Source organism: Pterocles gutturalis, unplaced genomic scaffold, assembly GCF_000699245.1.
Source record: "Pterocles gutturalis isolate BGI_N339 unplaced genomic scaffold, ASM69924v1 scaffold21170, whole genome shotgun sequence".
In the NCBI taxonomy this organism is placed as follows: domain Eukaryota; kingdom Metazoa; phylum Chordata; class Aves; order Pterocliformes; family Pteroclidae; genus Pterocles; species Pterocles gutturalis.
The window spans coordinates 17,863-40,197 of NW_010143960.1; the positions used below are offsets into that span (position 1 = coordinate 17,863).

General features: G+C 40.7%; 1 protein-coding gene across 1 annotated transcript in view; it reads right to left on the reverse strand.

The window, feature by feature from the left end:
* Window positions 1–864: 864 nt before the first annotated feature.
* WNK1 (WNK lysine deficient protein kinase 1) overlaps window positions 865–22,335 on the reverse strand; it is a 104,737-nt gene continuing 83,266 nt past the window's right edge. The window contains exons 22-32 of the mRNA XM_010084961.1: window positions 20,237–20,320; window positions 15,180–15,266; window positions 14,399–14,468; window positions 12,797–12,876; window positions 11,596–12,254; window positions 11,128–11,330; window positions 9,715–9,897; window positions 8,213–8,284; window positions 5,809–5,850; window positions 2,485–2,672; window positions 865–2,176 (exon numbers count right to left, since the gene is read on the reverse strand). Coding sequence (XP_010083263.1) covers window positions 1,862–2,176; window positions 2,485–2,672; window positions 5,809–5,850; window positions 8,213–8,284; window positions 9,715–9,897; window positions 11,128–11,330; window positions 11,596–12,254; window positions 12,797–12,876; window positions 14,399–14,468; window positions 15,180–15,266; window positions 20,237–20,320 — 1,983 coding nt within the window. The 3' untranslated portion in view covers window positions 865–1,861. The remainder of the gene's footprint in view (window positions 2,177–2,484; window positions 2,673–5,808; window positions 5,851–8,212; window positions 8,285–9,714; window positions 9,898–11,127; window positions 11,331–11,595; window positions 12,255–12,796; window positions 12,877–14,398; window positions 14,469–15,179; window positions 15,267–20,236; window positions 20,321–22,335) is intronic.

Below are 22,335 nucleotides of genomic sequence, written 5' to 3' on the forward strand. Positions count from 1 at the left end.
TCCACAGACAGAAAAACTCCCTATTAAGGCTCCACAGGGGAAAAGCACTCCCAGAAGATAAATCAGGCAAGTAACATCTCTGTGGTGCACCAGCTTCTTCCAGGATACCAGTGAGCTCCTCCCAAGTACCAGGAAGCAGTGCTCTCATCCTTCACAGCTTTTTGCAGCACTACATAAATACTGGCTGGGATTATTTTTACTTTGAAGAGGAAACCAGTATTTTTTAAATATGAAAAGGGAAAATGACCAAAAACAGAAGGTACAGTACAGTTACTAAGAGGTGACAGTTACAGTCCTGGTACCAGCTTGAAATTTGTTAGAGTGAACAAAATCGTAAATCCTCCAGGTAAGACAGAGGAAATTTCTTGATGCCGGCTGTTTCAAGTACATCCATTGCCGGCAATGGATGGTGCACCAGGACAGTCTATTCCTGGCTTAAATGGATTTTACCAAAAAAAAGGTAAGAAAAGCGATCCCAGCAGACAAGCCCATGCCCACGAGCAATGGCACCTCGCCCTCAAGTCACATCCTGACCAAACATCTTTACCACTTTGCAGGTGGAGTCAAACTGCATCTTAAGTTGGGCCTTTCCCAAAGATACACGTTCTCCCCATCCTCTCTCCGTTTCTGATCCAGATCTCCTGTCTCCGTAGACAATATTGGTTAGTCTCGGTTTAGCTTCACCTACAACCCTCCATCCCACCCCCACCTGGCCCCTGTCACACTAGCAACTTCAGATCTGCCGCCCGGACAAGTTTCCCCAACACACGGAACGCTGTTCCAACACGCTGCCTCAGTGAGTTCCCTCTCCACACACCTACTCTAAACAGTAACAGTATCGCTAAAGAAACTCAAATGTCCCCATCACTAGGTACAAACCATCCATCCTTCTCTGAACTTGCCCTTTGTCCACCTGGGGGTCTGCTGGGAAGATGATGCTAACTGCAGAAGCAATAGAAGTCCAAGGCACTAAAATATCCAGCAAGCATACTGGGAGAACAGACAAGTATTCAAGTACATTAATTTATACAATTTTACATTCACATTTATTTATCTAATACAATGAAAATACAAAGGAAAAAGTTAAAGTGTCTCCAATAAGTATAAGGATATAGCTAGCTTTTTTTCCCATTTTTTCTTTTTAACTTTTTTAACCCTCTATATTCCACTCATTTTTAAACTACTGTTGTCCAACAACATTTATATATCACAGTGTTTCCACATCAAAACTGATGGTAAGTACATGTCCGCAGGGAACTTTTAAAAATTTTTAAACAATTTAAATTGCTCTAATGCTGCAGTCAAAGCTGTTAATATCTTACTTAAAGCAGTAATGACCTATCAAGCACGGGCTGCACTGCAAGTCCATTCATGTGCCCCATCATTTTGGAGCCAGATACGATTGACTGGGGAGAGGGAGAGGAGGGGGATTTGGACAGTTTTTCTCCTGGTCTCGGTTCTTCAGGGAGAGATGAGAAGCGTGCTAAAGCCTCATGCTAGGATTCAGCAGCTCTCCCACCTCAACACATGTGGATTCAGCCTCAAACCAGAAAAAAATTTTACAGCAAGACTGCATTAACTGACCCCATGACTTCTCTTCACAGCTCTTGTTCCGCACGAGAGCAGAACCCCTCGGTCGAAAGCACTGTCCCATCATAAGGATGCCGATCATCCTCCTCCCCCTTGAAAGTGTGTGGGGAAACTCCCTTTACAGAGAGTTGACAGCAATGGTTGGAAAAGAGAAATTCATTCCCAGTCTGGCAAGCTACCAGTTCATTGCAGCACTAGTAGTTGATACAGGGCCCCATCTCCCTCCCCATGTCCTGGCCCGAGGTCTAGCCAGCATGGTCTCTGAGCACAGCTAAGTGGTCCGCAGGTTGGAGCCTGGAGGGTTGCTGATCGATTTTTGCAAATTGCTGATATTGAAGCTTTGCAAAGATGCGGCACCTACGGGCTGGAACTGGCCAAGTGGTGGCTGCGCTGGACCACTCGGCCCACTCCATGGAGCGGCAAAAGACGCTGCTGGGTAACCGTACTGCTGTGGAGGGCACATCGCCTTCGTGAAGGGACCTAAAGAGGTAGCTGATGCTGCAGAGATGGGCGTAGCACCCAGGGAAGATGTCATAGAGATGCAGAGCTGACCTGGTGCCGAGAACTTTCTTGCCATTCCAGGGCCCTGCAAGAAAACCCAACCCCCAGTAAAAGTTATACAATGGTGCCTAAAAAAACACAGGCTCACCCCTTGGTCCACAAGCCATTCCCAATGGATGCTTACAGGAAAACACCACAGCCCTGCTCTTTAGTTATCCTGTTCCCTTCCGTATCAGGTGACACAATCCTGCACACAAGAGATGCAGCTAACAGCTTTCCAGAGCAGCTGTCCAAGCTACACAGCAACTGTACTCCAGCTGTGTTTGACACACTAACGAGATAACAACGACAGTGACAGTTTCTTACCATAAATGTTCACAGATTACACCTTACCTCACAGTTGCTATGCCCTTTGCCAACTTTCTTGCCAGACAGGTTCATGGCATCTCGGGCCCAGTTATCTACCAGCTTGTGCAGGTCATCTGTAAAAGTCCCTTTCCGGCTTGAGGCAATAGCAGTAGGCTGAGACTGGGCTGCTTGGCTGTTCACTGTAGCCCCGACTGTGTTAGTGCTGCTGGTCCCTACAAATAAAAAAAAGGGGAATCAACACTTGGGTTAAAGATCATCTTTCTCTAGTACATTCAATAATTGTGGTAATGGTACATCGAGAGAGAGCCAGCTAAAATGCCATGCAAATTAATTCTAAGTTTCAATTCCAGGACACACTGAAGTGGGAACTACAAGGACTCCTACAGGCATTTTCTCAGATTAAGAGCATTTCATAGATATGTTTACTTTTCAAGAAGTGCTGCAAGTAGTCATCTCAAGAGGGGAATGGTAGCAGCCTACAGGTCTTCATAGAAGAAAAAGGAGATTAGATTTCAGCACTGAATTACAGTACGGTCATGTCATTCTCTCATCCTACACCTTTTAATTAGCAGCAACCACTACTGGCACAGGTCAATTCCACCTTGGAGGACAACACTGAGTGCTGAATAAGGAGCAGGACAATCAGCATCGCCAGCTGCTCTGTAGCAAATTATCTCCACTTTGTAAAACGAAGAGAAAAATTCACCCAGATTACACAAAAAGAGCCACAGTTAGAAACAGCAACTGTTGCTTCCAATAGCTGCCATACTTATGTTCTTGAGGATAACCAGATGGGACTGTCTTCATCCATCAAACAGCCAGGATCAGCAGGGAAAGTCTGCACTGCATTAAATTTTGCTTTTTGCCTCTGAAAGCATTTTTTGCCATTATGTTCAGATTTCCTATGTCAGAAGAACAAGCATTTCAGAAGCAAACAACTAATACAGCTTCAGGAAGGCAGAAAGAAATTCCTCAGACATGCTTTGACAAGTTTTTCTATTCATTGGGCTGATGGCAAGAACACAAAAACCTCTTCACACAAATACCAGGCTCTGGTTCTGCTAGAAAGCTTGCTAAACATTATCCTGCAGAAAAAAAAAAAAAACTAAAAGCTTTGTTTTAGACAGCCTCACAGTCACCCTGACACTTACAGACATGCAACAACTGCATTCAAATTTAAGCTTTTCAAAAGCAGACCTCATAACAAGAATCAAAGAACTTGCATACTATCAAGCAAGCTTCCTAAATTCCCAGCAGTATGGCAAGCGCCCTCATTTACAGATGTGGAAATGATAGTTAACCACTAGGGCAACAGACTTTTTCTGAAGGATGTGGTAAAGGTGGAATTAATTTAAATTCTACAAATCCATTTATTACAAAACCAATCAAATAAAACACAAAAAGTATCTGGCCACTGCAGTGCTAAACCCAGCACTCCTTGCAAGCTCACATCCTCACCTACTTGATTCTCTAAATTCCTCAAATGTTTCTACTTGCTTACTCTGAAGACTGCAACTAGAAAATCCAAGAAAACCTGAGTTTATGACAGATATTTCTGAAGAAAACTGATTAAAAGTAGAGCATCAAAAATGCCAGCAATGAAAATCATCTCTCTATTGCACAGGCCAAATGATGGAGTCGCTGTCTCTTGCCTGACAGCTACTTCATTTGTTCCACCTTCCTTGGCTACCAGCCACAATCCTTGCAACCACTGTATCAAAGAAAGAACTGGCTCCCAACCCGTGCAGGAAGTGAATTAGGAAGGTGACGTACTTACTATGCAGAACAAATAAGCAAAGTGTTACTGCCTCTAGTAGTGCTGAGGAGGAAGGATATGTATCCCTCCCATCAGCTCCAGCTCAAGCACGGAAGCGGCTCCCGCTCTGGGTGCCCACAGGCGGGGCAGCAGCTGGTACAGGCAGGCAGACACATGCAACAGTACACAAGGAAAGGAAAGAATAAGATTCCCTGACTAGGGTGTGCAGCTGCAGCTCAGATGAAGAGTAACAGGAACACGCTGTAAGGTGGCAAGGAAAGTCTACAGTGAAATAACGTCAACCTTAAGCATGCATCATGTGGAAAGGGCTCAGAATACAATTATTTAATAAGAGCAATAATGTGAAAAGTGAAATTAAAGACAAATGAGGCAAAAGCAAGAAAGGGGTACTTGGGGGGAGTTGCCAAAAACAGTAATAATCACATTCCACTGTGAGGGTTCATGCAGGGATTGACACACTCGCTCTCTTCCTCTTCATGATGGCCAGCATCTGCTTTTGATATTTCACATTTCTGCTTGAATCAGTAAGCACACTGGATCCTGGACCTATGGCTGGAGAGCTTCCTCAGGCCACGGGAGAGACTTAATCAAGGTATATACCACATTCAGCTGAATTCAGCTGAAGATGTGAAAGATCATTTAGGAAAGTTTAAGTGTTTTGAAAAGGACCAGATTGGTTCAGGGTGGGAAAGGTGGGAGACAGAGAGCTTTGTTTCCAAAAATGATTTTGTTAGGGGAGTACCTATCTCAGGTCACAGACAGAACAGCCTACACCATTATAGGTAAGCTATACAACTACTGAAGCTCTCACATAGTGTCCATTTAAAAAATTACTTCTCAGGAATTTCACATTTTAGCTCTGACGTAGTCACCACCTGCAGAAACTGCCATCCAGAAGAGTCTGGAAAGGAAGTGCTTCAACTTGTAGCATTCAATGGAAACAACCCCCCACAAGCCATCCCCAGTTCTGCTCTGACATGAAGGATCTGAAGTGAAACAGGCTCACCCCTCTCCAGCCTGCTGCCTAGAATGCCTTCATTCTGCCTTTTACTTTTCCCCCCATAAACCATCAGTCAAAAGACACCTTTAAAATGGTCTTAAACGTCATGAGCACATACGGGCTTTTCTAAACATCTTTTGCTTCGGGAGACACACTGCAAATCTCTGATGGCTTACTCTTATTCTCTTAAAATGTTGAAGGAGTGTCTGCGATTGGATCCATCGCTGAGGTGGCAAGCCCCATCAGATCTGGAAACAAACCAGCTGCTCAAAGGTACAACTCTAGCACATTACTGAGTGAGCAACTGACCCTGACACTCAATTTGCTCTCATTAGCGATGAGCAAATTGTTCCACAATGAAGGTGAGGTTCTGCCTGCCTTCATTCGTCTGCAAGAGTAATAGCCAGACTATTCGATGTACTAAGGACAGAGCACACATTAGAGGGCATAACATAGACAGACAGATGCTGTGCTGGAGACAGAGTCAGGTAGGTAAGGCTTCAGTGACCAGAAAAAGCTGATGAGTAGCTTTACAATCAGGAATCTGAGATAACAGAAATAAGATAATTACTACAGAGCTGGTTGCAAGGACAGACTTTTTTCACCATCTTCCCTGAAGCACAAAGAGAAAGTAATTTGTTAAAGATAAGAGAAACAGTGAGAAATGTTTAGTATCAGCAAACAATACAAAAAGCTTGGTGAGAAACAGAGGATGCAGCACAGCAGGGATCTTGTAGTCACTACTGGGACATTCTAGGAAAAACCCAAAGACTGGTCTGACAGTTGAATCTGTTGTATTTTCAGAAGGAGAAGAGGCCCAACCTCCTACATTTATTCTTCAGAATCCACCAACGGTAGTGAAGAATGTCAGGAGACATAACTGTCACAACTGGCTGCTATCACAAAAGAAAAAGCAAGTACATCTTCCATGTTTGTCAGGAGGTAGGAAGCATTTTACGACCATCAAAGTTTGACCAGTTCACAAAATGAGAAAGACTTATTTGTTAATTCAAGTGCTTTCAGTTTGTCACCCTATTTTCTCAATCCCTGGAATAGCTCAGACATTCCCTGCCAAGCTGTACCACTCTGTTTCTCCAGTTGCACAGTTAAAAGCATCAATTAGTGCACTGTTTCCTCAACATCCCAGATTCTAACCCAGCATCTTCTCCATTTGTCACTCTCCACAACAGTCCACAATAGCACTTCAAGGACAAGATTCCAGGAAGCAAGCAACCTGCAATAAGTCAAGTGCCAGGCCAAGCTGCACAATGCCAAGTATTACCTGCTTTTACAGGACAGCTACAACACATTTTTCAAAAGGAATCCATTTCCCAAAGCACCAGTCCCATAAGCAAGAGATATACATGCCAAAGTATTCCTATAGCCAGATGATGGCCAGTTTGCAGCAAGCCAATGCTTTATAAATGAATGACACTCATATATTCACTTCATCGTAAATTCTAGAAACAGAATGGCTGTTCTGTATATTCCCTACTCCAAAAAAAGGACACGATTTTAAAGAGTTAGCTTTGGTAAGAATTTAACTTCTTCCAAGAAAGGAGCCATAAATCTTGACATTTCAGATGCCAGTGCACACCTGCACATCAATATACCTAGCAAAAACATTTAAAGCTGCTCAATTTGAAAAAATAAATACCATTAGCACTTACATCCCCATGAATCTAATGAAGTGGGCTAGAGGTATCACCATAAAACTGAACAGCCAGAAAAAAAAGTGTCCCCTCCCTCTGATTCACTCCCTCCTCAAAGGATGGAGCTGGTTGCATTGCAGCTGTCTCTGCAGAAGGCCAGGCCTAGTTCCTGCACACAACGCTCTGGCTCAGCTGTGCTGCTGCCAACTGTAGCGAGACAAGATGCTACAGATACATGGTACTGTCATACGGTGCAGAAAGTTTTACAGCACTTAAAGCTTTCTCATATCAAGTCATTCCAAAGGGTGGGAAACAAATGTCAGACATTTAAGGGGTCCAGCCTTCAGAAGCAGCATGGGAGACGTTGCAGCACTCCCAACAGAAAGCATCACATCAGCAGCATCGGCTCAAGCGTATCATTATTTCAATCACATCAGAAGTTTGAGGCTCTCTATTAAATCTGGCCCAATGTAAGCACAAATGAAAGGATTTTGAAAAGGGCTGCAAGGTACCTCCTGAGGGTTGGCAGGATGTCTGAAGATGTCTATTTACCCACCTTTACTGCTATTTGTTGCACATTTAGTGTATCTCCAATTCACAGTAAAAACTTCTAAACCTGGACCCATTAGTAGGTAAGGCTGAGTTTGCCTGAAAATATTCCCCAAGTACTTTTAAAACCCTCAACACTTCAATCCTTAGCTAACCATCTGCTAATGAACGTAAATCAATATTAACTGCCTACAGGTGGCATCAATGCTCTGCACTGTAATCAGCACTAGTGCTGAGAACATGCAAAACCACATCCAACTTGCACTGCTGGAGGAAGTCAAGGTATTTCCCCCATCAGTTACAGTAGTGTCCATCAAAGGAATAATTTGGACAACAAATCTTCCTCAGTGTTCCACTAGGAAGACTACCTCCCCTCCAAGTCTCATATCAGCTAACATACGCTGAAGCATAATTACTAAGGTAGGCCAAAAGAAAATGCCCATGCACCCACAACTTGCTAACTCTCCCCAGTTTCTGTCATCTCCCTGAACTGTCCTAAAAACATTTCCACCAAAAGCTTAGAGAAAATGAGTGCTTGTTATTATGATTTTAACAACAGAGAATACCTAACACGAGCACCCAAACTTCTAAAGGTGTTGTAAGAGCAGCTCAGCTGAGCCATGGGATGGGAGGGAATACAAGGTGACAGACAAGAATGGGCTGCATGAAACAGATCCAAGCAGCAGAAAGAAAAAGAAAAAAAAACCAAAAAGACAAAACAAAAAACAAGGAAGGAGTAAAGGTGTTACACACAAAGAGCCAAGCAGGGCGTACTCAGAAATCGGGTCCTCCTGCCACCAGGCTTGAACGTCACTCTCTCAGATGCACAGTTAAACTTCGCACAGCCTGTGAGAAAACAAAAACGGGAAGAACAGAGAAAGGAGAGGAGAAGAGACAGAACACCACTACAAGATGTTAGCAACTTGAGGTTGGAAGGGTGAAATGCATCAACATGACACACAAGAATAAGCCTCAAAGTGTGGATCAAAGAGTACGTGTAGACAATAAACGGAGTGAAGAGACTCCCTCCAATACCTCCAAACTTCAGGCCAAGTTTGCAGTGTTACTCTCCAGTACATAACCCAACAATAAGATTGCAAACTACAGGAAAGCCAAAACCTGGCAAAAGTATCCAATTATAAAAAGGTACTCCACAACTCTAGGTACAGGGAGATGATTCAAGTAGTTCCAAAATACTTGAAAAAATTCATTTAAAAAAACCTCTACAGAGTATTCTTCCAAAAAGTCTGTTTCCATTTTCTGTCTGTACTTCTCCGGTTTCAGCAAATAACATACATTAGAATTGATGTATTCAATCAGTTTATGGCGAAGCTTTTCAAAAACATGTTCAAGGGGAAAAAAAACTGGAACAGCTAAGTTCAGAGAAGTAAGGGAATCAAGATGTTGTCCCCTTAATGACTGGCAAGCAAAAAAGCTCTTCCTACCAAATAAATCAGAGCTGTGTCTGAGAAATTATTTGATAGCCTACTAACTAATAACAAGCAATCCATAACTTGAGTAGATGAACAATTTATTATTCCTACCATTCCATCCTCCTCCACTAACTCTTTCTTCCAGGATAATTCTTTAACTCATAATTGCAGAGCATGAGCCTTTTTTATCATAAAATCACAGAATGGTTTGGGTTGGAAGGGACCTTAAAGATCATCTGGTTCCAAGCCCCCCGCCATGGGCAGGGACACCTTCCACTAGACCAGGTTGCTCAAAGCCTCATCCAGCCTGGCCTTGAACACCTCCAGGGATGGAGATGTTACCTTTCATTGTTAAAAATTCCATTGACAGAAACACCCAAAGTTGTTTGGAAGTCTAAAAAGACTCCCTAGTCTTCAGAAATTTCCTACCATTTCAGTTATCGGTTAAGACCAAAGCTTCTCTGCCCCTTCCTTAGTCTCACTTCACATTTACAACCCCTGACTCTCACCTGTCTCCTCATCCTTTGAGACAAGACCTTTCCCTCAGGTCAGAAAAATTCTGGCCACCACCATACTGCACTCTCTTGTGTTCTCCTTGGTGCTTTCACTACAGCATACATGGCCATGTGCTTTATATTCATTACTTCAACAACCTCACACTTCACCAACGTGAGAAGGTAGAAATCTAGTTGCAAAACACACCCTTATTGACCTCCACACACATGTTGGAGACTACCAATCTACTTCATGCTATGTATTGAAAATCAAGTGTCATCAAGCTGATCATTTGTTCACCAATAACTAAGGTGCAAGACTTGACACTAATTCCATTTAAAGTCTTACCTTGGCCTGGTGCCGAAAGGCTTGGTACCGAAAGGGCACCATCACTGGTAAAGGCAGAGTAGAGGTTTTCACTAGAAGGTGAAGGTTTCAGGGGCTGTAACAAATGGTTCTGCCCAGTCTCTGGCACACTACCAGGAGGATGAAGAGTCTGCTGCGATGGTGCACTTTGAGCAGACAGATTGCCTAGAGGAAGAAAGAAGGAAAAAAGTTGTTCAACATTTCAGTTTCCCCACATCATTTTCAAAGCTTCTGTTGTTATTCCCAATGGACAAGAAGAAGGAAAAAAAATAGAGGAAAGTTTGACTGGAACATTTACTAAGGAGTGAAGTCACTACCAACTAACTCAAATGACCAGGTGAGCTATTATGCTAGTGACACAGGAAAAAGTGCTGTGGCCAGGGAAAAAAAGGATATCAGTCTTCTGGTCAAGCATGACAATCCAGGCAAAAGAGGGGGAGGGAACTACTCCAGTTTCTGAGAAAGTAGTAAGACTATAAAAATTCTTATTTACTTAAGTTTTAAGGCAACTCTGTGCTAGCTCACTGCCACATGCTCACACATAGCTCCCCTATCATATAACAAAACAGAAGTGAGCAGCCTGGGGTGACTGGATACAAACGTTGCAGCATGATGTGGAATTACCAAACTGAATGTGCAGGAAGCAGTAATAAATATTTCTGCTCACAGTCCTGGCACTCCAATATTGTTTACTCAGTGCCACAGTACTTGAGAAACATCTACAATTACCCAACAAGCATCTGACATCCATGTCATTCAAACAGTAAACAGAACCATTTTTCTGAGTTCTGCTTATTCTAAAAATGGTTTCAGTAAGAGAGGAAACCTTGACAATTTAAACTGTTCCTCAATTTGTAAGTACAAAAAAATTGCCACTCCATTAAAAAAAAATCACTACTTTAACATCCATCACTTGTGATTAAGTTTCTGAAGTGTAAGGACACTAGTAATATAATACTTAACTGTTACTAAAGCAGGAAAAAAAACTCTCTCAAGATGACTGATGAGACCAGCCCTGTTCTGGAAAATCAGTTTCAGGAGGCAACAAGAGCTGTTTACTTTAAAAAAAAAAAATCCATTTTCCCCCATGCTGTAAATTTAAACTGTTCTTCCTAGTCAGAGCCCTATCACTAATCTCTAAAAAATACAAATCACAACATTAAAACTATTCTTATGGAACAATGTAACAGTATCTTTCAGCAGATTGCAAAAGTCACAAGCGAGAGACCAATCAGCAAAAGCAATTTCAAAAACAATCTAGTAATGCAGGCAGTGGAAGAAAACTGGGACAGACACACGCCCCCCCCCAAAAGACGAGACAGAGTCACAGATATAGATCTAAGAATAAGACACAGCACCTTGTCTATTTTATCTACTCAAAAAAGGAAGTCTTACCTGATAGCTGAGGGCTCTTATTTCCCTGGGAGCTGCTACGACTAGACTTGCTGCTTTTTCCTTTAGTAGGTCGTCTTCTCCTTCCTGAAAGGGGTGCAGCTGGGGGAATGATTACTGCAGGTGGGGCCTTTCCCAATTTCATGTATAGTGACTCAATCTCCTGCTTCTGGCGACTCTGCAGCTCCTGGATCTCTTTAAGGTGCCTAACAAGTTACAAAACAGTATAACTTACAAAACTTGTATGTATACACCTGTGTGCACACAATCCCTCCCCTCCAGTCAAGCTTGACCAGCTTCTTTGATCAAACTCCCATTAACATTTAAGACAGGAGGAAATAAATCTTTTCCAAAAATAACCACTGAACGCACATGGCAGAACACTTGCCACTTTCTATTGTGCCCTAAGGATTAATATTAATCCCATTACATACACTTCATATATGACCAACACAAAGACAAAAGCCTTACTTCTCCCGTAACCGACGGAGTTCCAATTTCAAGTCTTCATCTTCAATATCCGACTCATTGTCACTGCTCATGTAGGAAGAGTTGAATGAGTTGCTAAGGCTCTGAACGGGGAGGCTGATCTTCGACCCCATAGGCTGGAGCGAGTCTGGGCTCCCCGAGCCATCATCCAAATCCTTAGCCATCCCGCTTAAGAAGGCAGCCTCTGGTTCAGAGGACGGACCATTCATGTGTGGGGACTGCCTTGACTCCAACTCTTTCTTCGGAGCTGCAGCTGAAGAAGCGACTTGTTCCAAGTCCACAGAGAGAGGAAGAGTCATTGGCTCTTTCTCTGCACAGCTGACCTCATCCTGAGTTTTTGACACCGAAAAGCGCCCCACTTGATCCGTTGTTGTTGTTACCTGAAAGCGCCCGACCTTAGTAGGCTGACCAACATCTACTGGTAATTGCAGCACAGGAACTGTCTGAGGAATGTCATCTACCACATCCAAAGAAGAGTCAGTGACAGCCTCACTTTTCCGACTGCCAGCCTGCTTTACCAGTGTACTCTCTGGGCTACTGCCAGAAAGAGATGAAGAATCAGTGGAGGTGGTTTCAAATTGCACCAGCTTACTTTCAGGTTTGTTACCCTCTTTTAGCACATCATCCACTGCCACGGATACCTAGAATAGAAATGCAATTATGCAGACTCTTAGTTCTTCCTTAACTTGATGCTTTTATTTACCTTAATAGTAAGATTCATCTGAAAGGGGAAAATAACTCATTTCCTTGGTACACCACAAAGCAAGCTACTACTTCCCTCCAAGTACCATACTGCCACACAAAATAGTACTTGTAAGCAATTTGAAGATTAACTCCAAGAAACACAGCAGAATCAGAGGTGACCTCCTTCACCAACGGGACATAATAGAGTGAACATCTGAGCACTGTTAGCCAAAAAGCAGCTAACATTAAAGACCAAGGCCAACAGTTACACAGCCAGGGCCTGACATGATGAAATTCACCGTTCTAGGCGTGCATAATCTAGTGCAATCTCTACCCTGAATTAAAACAGCATCTGCAAAAACCACTACATTCCCAAGCTCAACACGCACATGTTCTCCCCACAGAAAAACCCACCATGAGGCACACTGAGATGACACTATGCAGGAACTGCTCAGCAAAGATCCTGTATCAACAACCAAATCAGTTTAACATCTCTTACCTGAAACCGTCCCATCTTAAGAACGCTGGCCCCTGCTGTGGTAGCCACAGCACTGCTCTCTCCACCACATGATGCTGAAGCTAAGGAAAAGGAAAATGGCATTAACAAAAAAAAAAAAAAGCAACAAATTACTTGAACTCCAACCATTTCTTTTTATTGATTTCAAACTCAACTACCAGTTAAGTCCTAACAGGCCTTTGGATTCATGGAACTTGGTCTCTTTCTTCAACTTTACCATATGGAATTATCAAATCACAATGTTAAAAAGAAGTATTTTTCTATAAAGCTTCTCTGCACAGTATACTTGCTAAAAGTGCACTTCTAGATAGCAGTAAAAAAAGCACAGTGATTTCAAACATGGATGAGAAATAGCCAAAGAATAAAAATCATAACTGAAATTTATGTAAGAAAAAGCTTATTTTAATTCAATACCCACACTGACTACTGAGATTTCACAAATACTGAGGGGAATTTATTAATAGAAAAGTGGCAAGTTGAAGAAATGCTACAAACCGCATTTACTCAAAGCAGTCTATCTGAAGCTCTCAGAGCTGGATTCTTAGGTGTCAGCTCCTAATTTTGTTGTTGTATGCACTGGCAGTATAAGGTTACAAAGCTGAGAAATAACATTCTATTTTTAAATCAGTTCTATTGGACAGCTTGCTGTGTTTATTAAGCAACTTTGTTTACTTTTACCTTCTAAACTTTAACAGGCAAAACCCAAATAATTTTCTAACAGACAAATGAGTTCTCAAGTACAGTTCACTACCAACATACCAAAATGGGAATATTTTTTCTTCCTACGGCTTTTATTAGCTTCTGAAGGTTTGCCGTTGAACTCCAGAGGCACATGCAAGTTACATAATGCTTACCAGTTAGTTCAGAAATAATTTTAGTACTACATTAACGGTTTTCTTTAAAACTGGAAGATTTTTTAAATTAAAACAATTAGGGGAATACTGACAGGAAAGTTTCAGACTAGTTCGCAAATTGTTGGGTTCTCCCCCCACAACAATTGAACTCATTTAGATTTGAAAGTCTAAATCTGATCCTTCAGACTTCAATTGTTGATCATCCAGTCAACCTTCAGTTGTTCTAGAGTAGCCAGAAGAGAGTCTGGTTTTCCCGTTACCTTTCTTAAATTTTTAGCAGGTTAACCTTCATTTCTCTATTTAAATAGAAGGGAAACGCTCTTTAGCAAGGACTCTTAGGTTTATATCCTACATATAGAACACAGTACAATGATACAAAATGAGGAGTCTTACTGTTGTTGCCAAGAACATAACACAAACCAGAAAACAATTCCTTCAAAACCTGAAGCGGTACCTTAGCAGCATACTGGAGATTCTTTGCAAGTCTTAATTTCACATTTTGGACAGCCTTAAATCCTAAATGAGTTACTATAATACGCATATATCATTCCCCTCTCATGGTCTACAGTGGAAATTTCAGTCTAGTTACTAAAATCTAACATGATCTTTAAGGAATTGCCATCGTATGACTTACTAAAAAAGGCTATAGCCTTCCATGTGGCTAGTCTGTTAAATTTTGCATTATATCACCATGCTGAGAAACCATCTAAAATAATCAAGGCTGTCTTACCATCCTTCAGAGACTGTGTTGCTGTGGACACCAGCCCAGTAACCGTTGTAGATGCGACTGAGGGCACAGACTACAGGTTCAAAGGGGAAAATAAAATAAAATTAAATTAAAAGAACCAGCAGTTTGACTGAATGCCAACAAATCCACCATACTGCATATTACATAATCTTTTATTTCCACCAGGGTCAAAGTAAGACCCAGGACAAGAGAAATGCAAGACTTTTTAACCTACAAAGCAAGCAACATCAGCAAGAGATTTTGCACGCCTTGCAACCCCAAGGCTCTCAGCAGAACACCCCTTTTGCTTTTACAGAAGTAATGACTAAGTAGCCACCTAGAGCTCACAATGTCAATCATTATCTTCATTTTGTATCAAAGTTTATTATTATTATAGTCTGAAGTTTATTTATATAGACTTCTAAAATTTCAGATCCACACATTAAACATCCCATCCAAATTACATTAAGACTGACATATCACATACTGCTTGTTTAGTGCTCTTTATTCCATTTTCCATAATCACTTCCCTTTCTAGTCTGACAACATTAATGACATCACCAGAAAAGCTGGATTAAGAACTAACGTCAAAACCAGCCTCAGGAAATAACATAATCTATTGCAACATACGGATTTTTCCTACTTTGGTTGACTCAGTCCCACAAACTGGAAGATGACTCTAAGGACTGATATAGTGGTATTAAAGGCAGCGACCTAAGAGCACAACCTTGAGAAAACACGGAAGTTTTTCAAGACTACTAAACCGCCAACATTGCAAACGTACACAGGCAGGAGCAGATGTCGCTGGAATGGTCTCTGGACTAAGGGTTCTTCTCAGCTTAGCATCCAGATCTTCCAGTGGCTGTTGGGACTGAGAAAGGAAAGAGTAAATAGCTGTCCCAGCTCAGGAGAAGTACATCACATTTGAGAAACAGACTTATATTTAATTCTAAAATTTAAAGCAGTCAGTACAGCTTACATATTGCTATCATGTTCCTTTCCTACATGTTTACATTTAACATGAATAGCACAGTAAGACTGGAAGCAATTTAAGCAATGTATTTGGTAAAAAAATAACCAGAAAAGAAGCATGAACTGAAGCTTCTGTTTTTTCCTGAAGTTTGCATTCCCACTCTTAAGAATTGAGCAAAGATGCTGCAGGCCTCCAAGTTCTACATTTTTTGGTTGAAGGATAACAGAGGTAATTTGTACTAAGGATTACCTAAAATCTTGACAAAAAAGAAGTCAATTAGAAGAAAATAAATCACAGAAAAATTCAAAAATATGCCCATAATTTCAAAAGCAAGCATGGATAAAGCAAGACTGAGGATAACACAATTTAAAAAACCCAAACAAACAAAAAAACCACAACCAAACAAAAACCACTTACAAGTTCCCTCAAAAAAACTATCTGGTTGGACTGACTTGAAGAGGAAGAGAGGAGCAGAATCTCTCTCAACTATGCATATTATTTAGATTTTAGCTGTTTGAGTTGGCATACAAGATATTTTTCAACCTTGGCCTGCTGAATGGGGGAGGGGAAGAGAAGAAGAATTAAAAATATCTTTAAGATAAATTCAGATTCACTCAAAAATACTAATTAGGACCATACCCATAAGATATATAGGGAAACAAAAGTGTTGGCAGATATCACTAAGTTGCAATTTTGAGCCTATGGAGTAGAAATTTCCATCCAAACTTTATCATCATTAATCTTTCCAAGTCTTTTGTATTAAAAAGCTAGATCTGTTTTCAGAACCGAAGATGAGGTCATGGTAACATAAAAATATTACCTTCCACTTTCAAGAAACGGAAAGTTAGAGGTACATGATAGCATAAAGGTGCTTTCAACAGGTTGCCAGGATGACATTCTTCCTGAATTGTGGATTTCAAAACACAACCAAAAAAAAACTAAGAACAATGCACCCCGTATCAATTCTATTAAAATAAAAAAAGAGTACAAGATGATGCAGACTTCTATGACTCCATTCAGAAATCCAAACGCTTACCAGACAAGTGAGATAGTTTAATTCAATAACACAGTGAAATAAAGAGGACATTTCACCTGAAATACTATATAATTCTCATCACTTATGCTCACAAGATAGTTGCTTCAAGTAAACAGAGCTGAGACATGAGAATGATCAGGAAATAAAGATTTCCTTATGGAACAAGGGGACCACAATGAACCTTGAAAAATTAATCTAAATACACTTTAAAAAGCAATTAAGGAATAAGCAGAACAGGTACTGTCCAAAACTGGTCTTGAGATGACACGTTCTTTGTCTGCAAATTAGGAGTCTGGTGCTAAGGAAAGAAAAAAAAACCCAAAAAGTTGTGTAATGAGCTACTGACAGAAGCAGTCAGGAAGGCAAGCCTATCTACTTGAAGACAAGCCAGTAATTTTCCACACAGTATTACATTATAGCTGCAAATGCTCTTAGCAGTCAATTAGATTTGCTCCAGTTGGTCTCCTTCAACTTTGTCTCACTCCTAGAGAGGCTTTAGAGTTCAAATAAGAAGTAAAATTAGGTAAGCTGTTTGGAAAGGACAAGAAGCAAGGGATCTATATTTGTGCCTCTTCCATACCACAAATCCTGCCAGAAATACCTATGACAAACAGGAAGTAGACTTTTGTAGTGGTACAGTGGCTTGCTCACTCAAGTGGCTACAAGTGCTCTGAGTTTAGGGGAAAATATTACTAATATACCCAGTTCCAAGCAATGACAATAAAAAGGACTATGAACTTAGTGTGACTGTTTTTAATCGTCTGCCTCCAGATCCGTTTGCTACCCTTGCTCAGGCTAAGAAAGCAGATAAAAATTATCACCAAATTGCTGTTGTCTCCTCTTCAGTTTCTTTTCTCTTCAGAAAGAACTGGCTGAAAGGCATAAACCAGCTTCTGCCTCCAGAAGCTGGAGGAAGAAAAAGTGTTGCTTGCTAACACTACCATGTTATAGCTCCACATAAGTCACTCAGCTTCTCGCTCAGTTTGGAGGCAGAAGACACCTGTTTCCTGATTACTCACAGGGCAGGAATATGGCCCTCATTCAGCCTGCTAGAAAGGAGCATAAAACCAAAACAGCAGCGCTCCTTTCCTTTCCAGGTTTCAAGAGCCATATATTCACCTTCATAGTTTTCTTACATAAAGAGCATAAATTTCTGCCTTTTCACACTGAATAATCCTTTCCAAGTAGTGGACTGATTCCAGCACAGCAAGGACATGGACCTGTTGAAGCGGGTCCAGAGGAGGGCCACGAAAAATTATCAAAGGCCTGGAGAACCTCCCATATGAGCACAGGCTGAAAGAGTAGGGGTTGTTCAGCTTGGAGAAGAGAAGACCCCAAGGAGACCTGATTGCGGCCTTTCAGTACCTAAAGGGGGCTTGGAAGAAAGATGTGGATAAAGTTTTCAGCAGGCACTGTAGCAATAGGACAAGGAGTTTTAAACTGAAAGAGGAGAGGTTTAGACTAGATATAAGGAAGAAATATTTTATGCTTAGGGTGGTGAAACACTGGAACAAGTTTCCCCGGGAGGCAGTAGATGCCGCATCCCTGGAAACATTCAAGGTCAGGTTGGATGGGGCTCTGGGCAACCTGATCTAATGGAAGATGTCCCTGCTCACCGCAGGGGGGTTGGACTAGATGACCTCTGTGGTCCCTTACAACTCAAACTATTCTACAATTCTATTCTATGATTCTCATTGTTTAAAAAGATTTAAACATGCTTTAATTAAAAAGAAGAGACAACCAAGTAGTAGTTCTGAACACAGAGGCCATCTGCAAGGACTCCTTGATTAAGGTCACTGATTTGCATTTGCTCCATCAGATGAAGACCAAGAAGGTGGCAGAGCAGGAATAGGCAGGATGAGATGTCAACTTTTAGCACATTGTAACTTAGGTCCACTAGATCATTTTCATTCTAACCTCCAGCACATACTCTATGCAAACTTAGTCTAAGAGAGATTCTGAAGAGATCACAAAGTAATTACATTTACTGGGAGACTTAGAGAAACTGCTGAATAAAGACACAGAGAGCCCTGGAGGAAAAAAAGCTGGAAAAGTTAAAAAGGTACTATTATAGTCATAATCAACATAAAACTATACAAAAGCAGCTAACATGTCCTGCTGCTCACCTCTACTCCTGTCTTTAGAACCATGGTACTACCTGTTTCTCCCATTTTAAGAAAGAAATGGAAATACTACTTCAATGGTATCTTTGAAGATTAGTACCCTAATACATGTAATTAATTTTTTACAGCTTTAGCTGCAGAACATGAGTCCTGACAGTTCATTAACCAAAGTTGCCTTAGCAAAATTTTAATTTGTAGTTTTCTAACACTATTCCTTTGTTTGACAGTCAGCTTAAATCCTTTCAGATAGAAGTTCTCATCAAGCTATTGTAAATCCCAAAAAAGGAACAGTTTGCAAAGAACTAAAATAACCTTTAAAGTTTATTTGATATTCCCTTCCAGGTGTGAAACTTGAATTCAAGAGCTTCGTTGCAATAAATGAGAGGGAGAACATTACCAGAGTGCTATGGAGAGGACCTTATCAAGGTTAGCTCATTCTGCATTAAAATTCTCAGTAGTCAAGAAAAAAAATTCAGGCCATACTGCTAGTATTGTACAAATTTTCATACTGTAGCTATCTTATTGGAATTACTTTGAAATTATAGTTAAGACTTAAGTGAATAATTCCTTTCTGTAAAAGGACAGACTCCAAGTGTAGCTTTTGGACATGTATTCTAAGACCACTCACTGTGGACTTACGCCACAGGTTTAAAGAGGTTAACACTATAAAAAGCGCATGTAACACAGGAAACACTACATTTAAGAGAAAATTACTGTGAGCCTTAAGCAGGCACCAGTAGGTTCCCACTTGAATATATCTTCTTAACAGGTTTTAATATAAAATTGGGATGATAATTCTGTGTCAAGTGTATAATATAGTTCTATAGAAAGCCATCTTTGTGTTTATTCACAAACTTCTTTCAAAAGTAGCACAACTCTATCTCAGTAACGCACATTTTCTTCAGTTGTTTTTTCAGCTTTTCTTCACATATTGAAGTGCAGTGTTCCCATGATACATCTCATTACACAGCATTTAGAAGATCAATAAAACAGTTTTGTCTTAATACAGTTCTTCCAATTACAGGGGAGGGGGTTTCTATTTTGTAAACCGAAGTGAAGACAGATTTATCTTTGTGGTCTTGAGCTGATCACCTGTCAAACTGATACACAAAATATCCACACTAACTATTGCATACAAGGACAGAATCTGAGCAGGGGAAGGCACTGTTACATTTCAACTCATGTTTATGATCAGGAGCTTCAAGTACCTTTTGCAAATCTGAAAGCCTAGTGAAATCAGAGTGCAGTGATAACCGCAAAAAAACCAAACCAAAACAAAACAACAAAACAGGAATTCGCAAAGCCAGGAATTTCACATTATCATTAACATTTAATTGCAGTATACACTACTTCTCTGAAGAGCTATTATGTTGCTACTATACCCTTTTCAAGAAGAAAACAGGTTCAAGTTTTATGTACACACTCACCTGCGTTAGGTTTTAAAAAAAACCTCTAAAGTTCAAGTTAACAGAGTAAAAAACTCCAAGCCTGATAAATTGCTCCTGTACTTCAGACACTGGGTACAGCATCCCGAAGAGCAAACTACATATCCAGTGCTGAAGTGACTCTGGCTACCGCTATAGTTACACAAAAGGGGTTACTCAGTCAAAAGAAAAGAAAAACATTAATAACATGCAATGGAGAGTTTAATCGAAACATGCTCTTTGAAAGGAAAAGCAGCAGATAAAATCTGCCAAGTTGTGTAGCACCTGAGTTAGTGAAGGTCCTGGAAAAGGTGGCAGCGGCTCACTGGACGGAGTGCCAGCCGGAAGTTCAGAACCTATTGGTAGCACCTATGGATAACGAGGAAATGCGAGTCCATCAGACAGAGAACAACAGAAGGATCAGATACCAAGCCACAGTCAGTCATGTCATACAACAGAAGCCTCAACATTTTTTTCTGTAGAGACTTCCTTCCTAGAGAGTAAGCATAGAGTCTTTAGAGATTTTTGCAACAAAGTTGCGGGAAGTTGTTTGCTTCCTTTTGTTTTATGTTTTAATCCAGATTATCTTTGAGCAGCTACAATTTCCAGTTTAAGCAAGCTGCTGTGTCCAGGAGCAACATAACTTGGGGATATTATTTTCTAGTTTGCAAGAAATGCTACAATAATTCTTCCAAAAAGCAATTAAGTTTCCAAGAAGCTTAATTTACAAAAGGGTGCAAGAACGCACTCAATCTCCTTTACAACAGATCTATGTTAACTGCCCATTGGCAACAGCAAGCTACGTGCTCCTGGCAAATTGTTCCAAGCAACATGACTTGGGAACAGGAACTGTCACGCCTGAGGATGTCTCCACTTGTGGAGAAGCAGATTTATAGACCTCTCATACCAATCTTGATCCATCACTTTTTTTGAACCTGAAAAGTGTTGATGACCCATAGAAGACGACTAGGTCATGCAACTGGGTAGGGGGAAGTCATCCAGGTTACATGGAAGAGGTTAGAGAGACTGGAAAGGTTAGAAGGAGGCAAAGCCTCCCCACCAGGTCAGATAGCACATTCCAGTTAGTTATTTCCATTGTTAGGGAAGTTCTAAGAATTAAGCCATCCATTACACAATTTGCAATTCTTATTCTCAGCTGTAATCTTGAGGCTTCACCATGACTTTGAAGTTTGAGGAACACATGAAAGCCTTATGAGTTATTGGTCAGCTGGCTGCCCTTGTACGACAGTGAGCACCACTGGATATGGGTAATTGGCCCAAAGTCTACCCCAGTTCTCAACAAGCAGAACCAGTTCTAGCTTGCAGTCACGTTACCAACAGTTTAACTAATGGTTCAAACTGCAGTAATAACTGCCCGGTGAAGATACATTCCATAGTTATCTATCTTCCCAAAAATAAATGTTTCAGCAGAGTTATATTACCTCAGCTTTCTTGTGCATTAGGAATATATATAAGTGGACGCTACCTCTTCTGAGGCATGATGAATTTTTAAGCTGTGGTAAGGTAATCATTTAAGTTTATAAGTAAGAGGCAAAACACACTTTAAATAAATTCATAAGGCAAGTCAAAACACATTTAACTGTCTACTTTAACAGGCTGGTCATAAACAAAATAAACACACATGAAGTTTAGTAAACCCTAGAAAACTAAAGCAATAAGCTCCTTAAAGCTTAAAACTCAAACTAGTTTGTAAGTGGAAACTTCAGAGAGGAGGCAGTTTTTCCACAACTGACAATCAAAAACCCCAAACATTTATTACATTTAAACTCAAGCGTTTGTAATTACAGGTTTGCAATTAGCAGGTTTCTAACTGCTCCAACTATTCCTGAATCAATACCAGTTTTTATTATTTTCTAATCTTTCTTTTCTAACTCTCAACTTAATTTCAATATAATTGAATGTCCCTGTGTCTTCCTTGGTACTTCCTGGCACTTATTTCTGCTCCTCCATGGCAGAAATCTTCTACTTTGTTTGAACACAGAGTACAAGGGAAAGACTACTAATGAATGGAGATGCTAGGAACATTAGCTCAGTTTGAATGGCCTGAAACTGGTTAATAACAAGGCTGGCTAAAGACCAACACAAAATGTTGGTAAGTGGAAAAGAACGTTAGAGAAACAAAAAGCGAGTATTAAGATTTTTTTGTTTGTCATATATGTGGAAGTTTCTTCAATCTATTTCCACTTCACTTTGAAAGGAAAAGGCTACCAATAGTTTAAAATATTGAAATGCACTGTCTCCCATTTCAAAGAAAATAGGTAGTCTAATTTCACATATTCATACTTCTGGTTAGTGAGCAGATACCAACATCCACAATGCATCTCAAGTCATTACTGCAAGTCATGACTATCTCTATGAAAGAG